Genomic DNA, 12,877 nt, shown 5'->3' on the forward strand with positions numbered 1-12,877 from the left:
CAAGTAGCCATTTCTTACGGAGAGAAAATCGTGGAGTGAAGTGACAGAAGACGTGATAAATCGGGACTAAGTACAGACGTGCTAATTCACCACCATATCATACAAACTCGTCAAATCGACATTGACAGAAACATGTTTTTAATTTAATTTTTATTATGTTACAAACTATGGAACGTAAATGGTGTGCAGCGGATGTGATAGGATTCGCCATGTAAGTACTGTTGTTAGAACATTCAGTAAAGGCTTAAAATTGGACCATAATGCTGTAACACACAAGCAGTATTTCCAAGTGAAAACCTCGGTCTCCACATGAATAGAGATATAATGCACAAAGCTGCACACTTAAAGTTGCTGTGTGGAATTATGCAAAGTAGATTAATTTTTATATCTTTTTTCATATTTTACTTGGGTAGGCATTGTTTATGAAGCTTGACATTCCTAAAATTTCAGATATATAAGACCTTTGTAAACACTGATTATGGACAGACGCATTATGTATACCATTATCAGCAATATGTTGTACCGTTCAACCTAGTTGGTTACAACTATCTGGGCTGAAGAGAGAGATGATCCAACACACTGGCCTATAGACAACTATTCTTTATTCAGGTGATGAGTACGTGGGTATATTAGTCTGCAGAGAAGCAAGAATGAATTTTGGACGAATGCTACTGATTGTGGATATAATTCAAAGGGTAAAAAGATGTTTGCGTGAAACAGTGTGTTGGAAGGGAATCACCTGTTTGTGATACTTCAGTGATGTTTGGTGATAAGGAAGAATACGTGCACAATACCGCCATTAGAGTGTGATTACTATCTGCATAAAACTTTAGCCTCTCACTAAATTATTTTTTATTGCAGTAGAGTTCATGTGCTGCAGCTTGTGTGAGAGGGGAGGAATGTCCTCTTTGCTGGTTGCTGCAAAAGTTTTCACGTCGGCTCCTGGTAATAGAATGCCCTTGTGTGCGCTTCTCCTTCTGCAGTCAGCCTGACAAGGCTCCATTTTGCTCTCAGTAACACAGCAGTAGTTACCCCTTCCACTCCCTTCATTTCCCCTCCTTTCCCTTCAAAGTTCGTGGCTTCACGCGGGTTTGTGCCATCAGACAGTAACCTCACTCTTCAAATGAGAATAATCCGTATACACGTCGTGGGCCGTTGCGCATGATCTGAACATCTGGCAGGCGTCTCTACTGTACATACTGCATCGCAGTAAATCATGTACGTCGAATGTGGCACGTGATCGTAGTCATTTTTCTCTTAAATACGGCTCACATGTGATGGAAATGAATGTGTTTAAATATTCTGCCAACACCGGGTGATTACAATTGACTTTATATCGTAATATTTGTGTCAACCCAGTTTCTAATCAACTCAGGACGATCCTTTTTTTACACGTAGCTTGCTTCTGTGCCTTCACCATTACCATTTTATTTCTGGTTTGTCAGCAGTGAATAAAGTAAAATCTTTAATTGTGGGTAACTTGGTGGGAGTGTGTTTTAAAAGACGAGAAAAATATTAAATGAATTCTAACTTGATAAATGAGCGAGGTTTTGCAGTATGAATAGTACCGCGCGTGTCATTGTCGAGTGTTAAAGCGAAGCAAGATTCGTGGAAACCTTTGCGGAACTGTTCGTGCAAGAGTTTTACTGCAAATATCTTGGCAAAACCTCTAGCAAAGCTGAGTGACAAAATGGCGTGAAACGGGCTCTGTAGAGAATAAAAACCGTAACTATCCGAAAAGAGTTTGAACACCAGAAAACATGTGCGAGTGAAGGAAAGCGTGGAAGGAACGAAGTCCGACGAAATCTCAACGATGCTTATTTGTGCTCGTGAGAATTACGAGATCGTCGTTAGCAAGAAGGACCTGCATCTGCATCTTTCAAATTGACTTTTGTGCATGTGTTAAAGCGTCCAGATTAACCTTCGCGTGTTGAGCATGCAAAGATTTGAGAGTAGCATTAACAATTCCCTGAAGAAAGCAGAGATGTATGAACTGTAGAAGTTCACTCAGGTCCAAGATGTTGAAATATGACAGAATTTGGTTGATACTATTAGTTACCGTCTCAGGTTTGGGTTACGGCTCCCGCATTGTACGCAAAGAATGAGAATACGCGTGTAGTAGTAGGCCTGTTGTTGAAATCCACTTGGAAAGGCTAGTACAAACCAAGCGACAAAGTTGCGGAACGCGTGTATCGTGACGAGTCCCAGGGTTGTCCTGCGATATTTTTTCCGTGTTTGGGACTGTCGCGATACAAAAGTTGCATTCGTAATGGGATACATGATACAAATGTTACGCAACATGATGTAATCTGGACGTGTCGCGAGACAGTCCCGGGGCACGCCGATGCCAGTGTGCAGATAGCCGTCACGTGTTTTTGTTGTGTTTCGTGTTCAGTTGTTTTGCGATGGAAACTACTCTAAAAATCAATGAGGATTTACACACCCTCTCTTGTCATTGGGATGTTATGTCTACCGATTATAAAAACAGACGAAAGGAGGGAAGCAATGGAGTCTCTGGCTAAAAAGTTCACTATGTCCGTTCACGAGATGGAGAAAAAGATTCACAACATTCAAAGCACATAAAGCAATTTCTTGCACCATTTCGCGCCGTTTACTGTGGTGCAACTGGCTCTATAGATGTGGACGCGGGACATTGTATCGCAACAGTCTAGGGGCAGTGTCTCGCAACTGTCCCCATACAATGTCCCGCAACTTTGTCGCTAGGTGTGTACTAGCCGTAAGGGTAACGAAAACAATGGAATGTCATAAACTTCCCTGCACGCTTTCTTTATGTAATCATGAATACCGGCTTTTAAGTACTAGACTCTTCTAAACTTTCCTTGTCTAAATTAGCCTAGGCCTATATGAGTTAAATATAAAAATCTTTGTTGAAGTATTTTAAAAACAAAATGGTATTGAATAGTACTGATGCGTGGGCTAAGGAGCGGCGACTCGTTATGTTGAGGAAGATGTGCGGGTGCTACATAATCTGTCGGTTGACTAGTTTAATTCATTTTTTAACTGAAAAATTGAAAGAAGAAAAGTCGTCATAAGCGACTTTATAAGCGTAACGGTTAACGCTATTAGGTACGGTCGTCGGAGACCTGGGTTCGATTCCTGGTACTGCCAGAAATCTTACCTATGGCAGGAGGGCTGGTATTTACTTACAATGGTACATGCAGCTCACCACCATTGGGGGTGTGCCTGAAAAGAGCTGCACCACCTCGGGATGAAGACACGAATTTACTTACCATATTACCGAACCCCACAGCACAACAACCCCAAAGGGCTGCTTAGCCCGAAGGCCTGCAGATTGAGGTGCCGTGTGGTCAGCACGACGAATCCTCTCGGCCGTTATTCTTGGCTTTCAAGACCGGGAGACGCTATCTCTCCGTTAGATAGTTCTTAAACTGAAATCACGTAGGCTGAGTGGACCTCGAACCAGCCTTCAGATTCAGGTAAAAATCCCGGACCTGGCCGAGAATCGAACCTGGGTCCTCTGGGTAAGAAGCAGGCGCGCGGGACCGGCTTAACATATGACATTATATATATAGAATGATAAGCAAGCATTGTTTTAATATATGTAACAGGAGTCATTTGTAAAGGGAAACATTTACTTCGTCTCATAGAAATGAAATGAAAAGGGTAGTTCTTAGCAAATTGGAAACACAATGATTTCTCGATAAACAAAAGTGGTTATCCATGTGTTGCATAGACACGTGCTTCATTTTACGAATATGAGAAAAATTAACTCGGTACATTTTATTTAAAAACATTAAATTTAGCTGTGTGTCCTTTATTCCGCTTCCGTCAGCGGTGTAGTGAACGGCTAGGGTTGCCATAAGGTTCAGGATGAAATTCAGAACACCAGCATCGAGAAGTTCCAAACATAGGCACCGACTCCACGGGAACACTTGCCCCCAGGCATACAGTGGTACGGGGACGGAATAGTGCTTTTGCTCCCGTAAAATGTACTTGATGTATTCATCCTTGCCCCCCGTGTTAAAGACCAATATTTGGCGCCTATGATTCCAACGAGTGTATTTGGGTAATTCCATGTGAACTGTCCCATCCATTACCAAAAGCACACTTGTTACATGATGTTAATGTTAAAAATAAAATAGAGAAATAAAAAGAAACCATACCTTAAGTAAAATGCCTACTTTACAGACCACTCAAAAATTATATAATATTGAATATTATTTGCATAGATTTTTAAGTAACCGATGGGACATTACCTCACAAGTGCATTTGCGATTTTTTTAAAATAATTTCTTCTGATTTTTAAAATTCAGGACAGTCCCGCTTTTTCAGGACGTGTGGCAACCCTATGAACGGCTCCGAAAAGAGGTAATTGTGAAGTTCTGTTACGGGCAACTATCGGGGTATTTGGAATGAAGGAACTGCTAAATTGTTGCGAATGGATAACTTGTATTGACTTCACAGTGGTAGGTGCAGAAACTTACAACGGAAATCGCTTAAATGGGAAGTAAGAAGCAAATCGTGTTATCGCTTTCTTAGCCTTGGCTTAGTGCAAATCCCAGTAGCGGCCGGTGATAAGGATGTGCATTGTTGCATAACATCAGACGTTTCCTATCGTAAGCAATGAGATATCCTGTGGCAATAAGTAATGACGCAGTTTTATCTTTTCTTCTTCCTCTCAGGAGCACATTGTACCTTCACCACTTCGAACCAAGACCGGATTTACCTCTTTGAACCCGAGTGAGATAGCCGTGCGGTTAGTTAGACCTGAATATGTAACAGCGATACAACATAAATGATTTAATTTGAACATAACTCTGTTAATGGAAAGACGTCCCTCCTTGCTTTACGGTGAGCTGAGCAGTCTTTCAAGTAATCAAATCCCATTTTCTGCATCAACTCAACCTTCCTTCAGTGTTGAGAAGTGCGAGAACCGAAGTCTATTCCTCAACCATTCATTAATACTTTACATGATTCGAAGTTGAGAAAGAGCATTTCCCTGAACAGTCGATTGGTCGGATTACTCCGCACCTTCCAAAGAACTATTTAAATATATATATTAAAATGTCTTTTTGAGAAAGGGACAAATTGTCAGCCTTATCCTGGACCCTCATTACAGTAGAAGCTGCATATCGAAACATTCATCGATCAAGTTGGAGTGAAGATAATTTTAATTTTTAATTCCTTACAACGAAATTGATAATTAAAACTAATTATTTTGTATATTTTGTTTGTATGGAGCTGAGACTTGGACATTGAGAATAGAAGACGAAAGAAGATGGAAGCATTTGAGATGTGGATTTGGAGGAGAATGGAAAGTCTACAGTGGATAGAAAAAGTAAAGAATGAAGAAGTCTTGAGAAGAGTCGGGGAAGAGAGAAATATATTAAAAGTAATCAAGAAGAGAAAGCACGATTGGATTGGTCATTGGATGAGGAGAGATTGCTTGCTTATAGATGCTATAGAAGGAACGGTAAATGGAAAAAGACAAAGAGGACGGAGAAGATATCAGATGCTGGACAGTATCAGGATAGAATACAAGTATGAGGAAACAAAGAGGGTGGCAAGGGACAGGATTGCGTGGAGTGCTGCCATGTGAAGACCTGCCATATGGCAGAACACATGATGATGATGATGATGATGATGATGATGATGATATCACTGAAAGCCTGAGATCTCTTGGAAAAAATCTTAGCGATATTTTGAATGCTGCATTAAGTCATTAATGTGTTCAAAAATAATTAAATAGCGTATTCTTTAAATAGAAAAAAATTGCCGCTTTGGGTCCGGGCCTGTTTCGGACTAAAGCTCTGGTATATAGCTGAGCATATCACGTTTACTCGGTCGCCATAGAAACTTTGTCAAAATTCAAAGTGAGCCAAAGTGACAACATTGGCACTATAAATATCTGTAATAAGCTTAATAAAATTGCTGCCTTCTTAGTATTTCCTAATGCAGGATGTTTTTTTCACTGAAACGCGGCAGTATTTAGCTCCTCTGGTAGGTTAGGTTAATATAGCAATGTGAATATTTTAAGATGTTTCTGCAAGGCTTCCTTATCACAGAATTTCGTAATTCATGCAATTAATTAGCCAGTTTGCTGTGTTTGTCTGTCTGCAAAAGTTTATTGTTGACAGTATTGTAAGTGTAAAAATATAACTGACAGCACGACGATAAATTACTCTTCATTCATACGTGCACTAAAGCATATCGCTTAGCTTATATTTGTTGGACGGTGTGCGAGAGTTACAGGTGTGACGGTCCAGAAATATTGTGTCACTGTTCCAACTGCTCCAGTGACACGACTGGAACTGTGACACGTTGCCGGTCCAATGGCGAACAGCCCGAGGAAGCACGAATTGCTCTGATCTTCGATGATGTCGTGGCCGCGACGGTCTTATCTGACGATGCGGTAATGGCAGATTTGGGGCAGGTTGAATGACTTTTAAAATATTTCTATTATCTTCAATTAATAAATGAATAATAATTATATTTGTTTTATGCCCTACTAACTACTTTTACGGTTTTGGAGACGCAGAGGTGGAGGATTTTTTCCCCCCCGCAGGAGTTCTTCGTGCCGGTAAATCTACCAACATGAAGCTGTCATATTTGAGCACCTTCAAATACCACCGGACTGAGCGAGGATCGAATCTGCGAAGTTTACGTACAGTGCCTATATATGAGATTGCGTTTATAACAGTGGCGTATTTGTCTCCTTAGGCATAGTGTAGGCTATGTTCTAAATTGAGTTATTTGTATATGTGCAAGTTTTCCCCAATCTTAATCTATATATATAAAATAAGAGTATTGTCTGTACATTGCTCAGAATTTGAAAAGAATGGTATTTCTGTATCGGTCATGTCCACAGTAACAAGGAAATGCATTCTTTTCTTTTCCGTAATTTCTGTCTGTATGTATGTATGTATGTATGTATGTATGTATGTATGTATGTATGTATGTATGTATGTATGTACGTATGTACACGCATCACGAGAAAACGGCTGAAGAGAATTTAATGAAAATCGGAATGTAAAGTCGGGTGATAAACCGCTACAATCTAGGCTATAAATTATTTTATTCACTCTGATTGAAATGGTAGTTTAGGGGAAGGCCTGAAATGTAATCTAAGAGTTTTGTCTGTACATTGCTCAGAAATTGAAAATAATGGTATTTCTGTATCTGTCATGTCCACAGTAACAATGAAATGCATTTTTACTTTTCCGTAATTTCTGTCTGTCGCCCGTCTGTGTGTATGTACACGCATCACGAGAAAACGGCTGAAGAGAATTTAGTGAAAATCTGTATGTAAAGTCGGGCGATGAACCACTACAATCTAGGCTTTAAATTATTTTATTCGCGCTGAGTGAAATGGTAGTTTAGGGGAAGGCCTGAAATGTAATTCTCAAATAAGTTATTTATTTATTTCTCAAATAAGGTTCTCAAGGGATACCTGGTAGGAAGGTATCGATAAATATTACATAAGTAACATAATTTTAGTTATGTCGTAATTTAGTAGTAGTTATGTAAGAAGTTATTAAATTTCCGATCACTTATGTCTTATACATTGTTACCGTACCGCATATAATCACAGAGATATTTAATGAATTTGGATTTTTGTTACTAAGTCATATCAGCGCCGAGTCACGAGAAAATGGGTAAACAGAATTTAGTGAAAATAGGTATGTAAAGTCTGAGAATAAGTAACTACAGTCTACGATATAAATAATTTTGTTAGACGCCCTAATATCACAGAGTCGAAAGAAAACTAATGTGAAGGCCTGCGATATAGAAAGCTCATAAACTTTATCAACAATAACATTACATTGACCATTGTTTGTTGTGATGTGCTTTTTTTCCTCTGTTTCCACTCATCCCCGATAGATAGGATTACTGCAGCGTACCGAGGTTTTTAAAATTTGATTTACGTCCCACCGACACAGGTAGGTCTTATGGCGACGATGGGATAGGGAAGGAAAAGGGTTTTGAAGGAAGCGGCCTAGGCTTTAATTAAGGTACAGTCTGGTGTGACTGGTGTGAAATGGGAAACCACGGAATACCATCTTCAGGGATGCCGGAAGTGGAGTTCGAATCCACTAACTCCCGGATGCAAGCTCACAGCTGCGCGCCTCTAACCACTCGGCCAACTCGCCTGGTCGTACCGAGTGTAACAGCCTGCCTGTATATTGGCGGGAAGTAGCTGGGGAGTTAGATAACTTTCTTCTTTAGCATGCCATTCCTCTGGTTCATACATTTTCTGATATTACTGGTACGTAATACACTGGTTCATCATAGCATTCGAGCTATTCAATCCCTACTCTGAGGCACTGGTTGGATTGAGTAGTGTGCGTATTTAACGGAATAATGACAGAGGAGTGTTCACGGCAGTCTGCGACCTGGTTAATACAGCTCTGGAACTTTGGACTGTTAGATCGGCACCGTAGTACTGTTCGTTGAAAGTGAGAAAGTGTGCAGTTTTTCATTTGATCGACTATTTTATATGATAACATTGCTTTCAATCGCTACATTCCTACTGACGTTTTTGTAATGACCCATGTTGAATTCAGTTAGGAAAACCACCAAGCCAGTCTTCCTGAGAATCCCGTAGCGAAGCACGGGTACATCAGCTAGTATTCTGATACGTGAATGTCCGGTAATATTGTTTATTAGAGATCGTCGATAAACATTTTGAAAAAAAATGTATAGGCTATTCATTTTTGCGAATTTAAAATGTTAATTGATCAAATCTGTCAATTCAATGTTAGGTTATAGTATCAAAAGCGACGTTTAAGATCGACTATATTTTAACCATCCTAACAACCATTAATAATAATAATAATAATAATAATAATAATAATAATAATAATAATAATAATAATAATACGAATTTGTAGAGACGTGTTAGTGTTGATTACTATGCCTTTCTTTAGTTCACATGAAATAATAAACACCGTACCGATATGTCTCCGTCCTGTTCTTGTCAGGACCCCGCTAACAGTACAGTAAGACTACGAGCAGCTCGGATATCGCTGGACCGTTTGTGGGTAGCAGTTAAGAATACTTCTCCGTATAGCAAACTGCGAGTCGCCGTGCCCGTGTGTTGATAACGAACAAGATTATCACAGTGCAGTTAAGAATACTTCTCCGTATAGCAAACTGCGAGTCGCCGTGCCCGTGTGTTGATAACGAACAAGATTATCACAGTGCAGTTAAGAATACTTCTCCGTATAGCAAACTGCGAGTCGCCGTGCCCGTGTGTTGATAACGAACAAGATTATCACAGTGCAGTTAAGAATACTTCTCCGTATAGCAAACTGCGAGTCGCCGTGCCCGTGTGTTGATAACGAACAAGATTATCACAGTAGCAGTGGACCGGTTGCGAAGAAGCCCCTGGAGCACGTTATCACTCCTCCATTTCGAGAACAAGTGACAGGTACCGGTACAGCTGTACCAACTACACCTCTAGTGCGTGGTAATCCGCATGCTTTCATGCTGGTATCACACGCTACTTCGGTTCCTAATCCTACCCAACTCCCTCCTACAAATTTCTCCTGACACGTCCGTCCTTCATTGTACTAGTGAATCTTACCAAGTAATGTACAGTGGTCTTATATATGTGTAAGGGTTTCCTCTTATCTCAGACTGTAACGTATTTAGAAATAAGTTATTATTGTATTGTAAACTTTATCCTTGTATTGCACCGTTAAGAGCCTCGGCTCAGGTGCCCTTTCTTGCGTAAATAAAAAATAAAATTTAAAAAAACCAGTGAAATGTCACCAGCTCGTCATGTTTCCAAAGTCACAGCTGCTCGACATAGCGTACATAAGTCGATGAATACTGTACTGTGTAGAGATGAGAAGAATGCCAGAATGAGGAATGTGGTCTGCAAGCACGAACTTCCTGTTCTGCCAAGACAGATCGGCTCTTATCTGCTACACGAAAACATTGACTCACACTTTTCAGTTTCCTGGATTACAATTGACAAGAGCGAAGAGCTGCCAGTAGAAGATAATATAAAGTCGCCTAGGTAGTAGCGGAGTTGCTATGGTAACCATTGCGTCACTGGTTCTGCTGGTGAAAACCCCTTCTCCCCGTGCCTCACCGGGCATGTGCATTCTTATGATCTCCCAACAATACATCCATTTGAAAATACCACAGCCCATATCCAGTGACAAATATCTACGAACGTCTCAAAATCCCCCTAGATGACTGCAGACACTTTTAGGGTCTACAATAAAAATAAAAAGGGTAGGTTTTCGCACTATCATTGCTTTGAAAGTTGGATGGAAAAATAAAGGTAGCTATAGTTAGGTATGGAAACTTGAGTATTCACAATACGGTACGTGATTTTTATTGCAATCCCTTCGAAAGTCTTTGAGATCACGCCTTTTGTGCGCGATTTTAGCCGCAGTTCTCGCTCTCGTTTGATAAAAAGAAATTTGATGGCAATTCCTTGTGCTATATTTGTGAATAAATCCACACTAAAAATACATCTCAAGTTATCGACATTGTCATTAAAGTGAAACCTGTAGAGAATTTATGTGAAGAACTTGGCCTAATAGCTATTCTTACCAATAAAATAGGCTAGCAGTCTATGGCATAAGACAGCGTTTGATTATTATTATTATTATTATTATTATTATTATAATATTATAATATTATAATATAATATAATATTATAATATAATAATTATAATATAATAATAATAATAATAATAATAATAATAATAATAATAATTGGAATACACCGTTTATATACATTTAAGAATTCGGATATTTCCTTCTCTTGCTTTTAAAATTTATTTTGAAAAATAGTTTAATTGAATTCCTTTTAGTGCATGTCGTACAGAATTTCCTTCTTACCCCTGGATTTTGACCTTGCGAAGTTTTGAATTACCTAACTAATTTAATGAAATTATAATTTAATTGTCTAACTTTTCTTGTAAAGTGATGCCATTGGACTAAGCACAGTAAATATCTATGGAAAGAAGGAGCCTACGGTACTCGAAGCCTTGCGGTGCTCACGGATGGAGTACGGTATACTGCTTTTCTTATTGAGTTGAGGTATTCTGTGGTTAACCATTGACAGTGTGTTGTGGAGTTAAACGTTTTAATTTTTTCCTTCAGAATAACTTCGTAATATGCGCACTCTCGTGCTAATATTTGGGAGAATTGTTTAACCTTACGGTAGTCCTTCAGAGACAGTGCTGTTATTTTAAGTTTAAAAGGAATGGAAGGGGAATGCCAGAAGGTCAAGCGTGATGTTGCTAAAATAAATGTTATTTTGAAATACGATGCACATCATCTTGTAATATTACTGCAGCTTATTTTGAAGTGAACCCTGTTAACTCATTTGACCCGTAGGGTACTTTAGGTTATTTTCGATCTAACTCCAGAGCAGGAACATGCTGTAGAACTGTCGGCTTGCGGTGAACGCTGCTCTTTTGTTGACCGTTCAGGTCTTTTTTCCCTTTCTACTCGCTTTGCTTTTGTTTCTCCTGGTCTCCTTTCAAACGTGTTATGCGAGTGTTTTATTTAATCATATTGCGCCAAGCAGAAGTTACCAGGGAAAGTGCTTCAAAATCGGTATAATGTGGCTGTTTTGATATGGAAACTGCATCGAAAGTAAGTTAACCTACTAGTTGTATTTTCAAGATAGATGTTGACGCTTCTCGTGACGTTTGTCTGTGTTTTTTTTATTCCTCTCTCTCTCCAGCCTGCTCTCAGTTGCGTTGATGCAAGGGGACTGTGGCTGCAGGAGTCGCAGTGTTTCAAGTACAAATCTTGCTATCAATTTCAGGTCACTGCGTTAGTTAGAAAATAGAAACTTGTCATCAGCATATCGTTAAAAAATTAAAAGAGGCGCTGAGCTTAGTTTTAAAAATCAGTCTTGCTAACTTTGACACACAATAACCATAACCTATCTTCTGACATCAGATGTGTGCTCTAACCATTCTCAGGTAAAATTCAATGTATCTCACTGTCCAGATGTTCTGTATGAAAAGTGTTCTGTCATCTTAAACCTTGATGGAGATAGTTCCTTTTGTAATGGCGCAAATATTGTAAAAAGTGTTACCGTACAATAAATACCTTTTGTGTTAGACATTGCCTGAGGGCATGCATCGGGTGAGCAGTGATATTGAATCCGTACGTTTTATATTTTTGTTATTTGTAGTTCGCACGTACGTATATATTACAGCAAATGTTCATACATGAAAATATATCTTCCAAAGAAAATGTGTAAGCTTCTGGCGAGAAAAGATTTGTGTTATATCACCTGTTTATAATAAAATGTAATTCCGTGTTACGATTAGCGTTTGAAATTAGGCGCGATAAAAGTCAACAATTATTATCAGAGTGATAATTTAATGTCGATAGTATTTGTTGAAGAGTAACAAAACCAAGCTCTCATCTAAAAGAAATATTTCAATGCTAATCACTTGATAGGGATAGAACTTGTCTGACTACAATCCTTCCTTAAAATGATAAACTTGTTACCACTGCTTAACCTCTCCAAAAATGCTAGTTATTGGGTAATTGCAATGCAGTGAGTAAAATCAATTTAAAAAATGCAGCCATGAAAGTGTAAGCTGTCCTGCAGGACGCAACTGAAACACACACCTTTTTACATTTTAATACTTATATGATTTGTTTTGAGCGTGAAAGTTTTTTAAAAATAATAATGTGTCTTTAATATCGCCAGGGTAGCGAAGTTTTGAGCGGAAAGGATTTTTTTTTCTTGTGTCTGTACTTTTTTTTGCCATGTGTTCCCCTAAATTACTATTTTGTGGGATTCTATCCTACAAACCTATTTCGTATGTTTAGTGTCGGAGGAGCTGTGGATCATGTGACAGTACTATCAAAACGCACCGTGGTGACGGACTCCATGACAACTTAG

The 12,877-nt window shown here is 39.1% G+C and overlaps 1 protein-coding gene across 7 annotated transcripts in view; it reads left to right on the plus strand.

Moving 5' to 3' along the window:
• The window catches only part of mtd (mustard), a 952,680-nt gene that overhangs the window by 704,443 nt on the left and 235,360 nt on the right, over window positions 1-12,877 (plus strand). Inside the window, exon 1 of one of the 7 annotated variants that reach the window (XM_067157999.2) lies at window positions 11,364-11,604. The exons of the other annotated variants lie outside the window; for them this stretch is intronic. Within the exon in view, the coding sequence (XP_067014100.1) occupies window positions 11,587-11,604 (18 nt within the window). The 5' untranslated portion in view covers window positions 11,364-11,586. Of the gene's footprint in view, window positions 1-11,363; window positions 11,605-12,877 lie in introns of those variants that run through there. 7 annotated transcript variants of the gene reach the window in all.

This window comes from Anabrus simplex, chromosome 14 (assembly GCF_040414725.1).
Source record: "Anabrus simplex isolate iqAnaSimp1 chromosome 14, ASM4041472v1, whole genome shotgun sequence".
Lineage (NCBI taxonomy): Eukaryota > Metazoa > Arthropoda > Insecta > Orthoptera > Tettigoniidae > Anabrus > Anabrus simplex.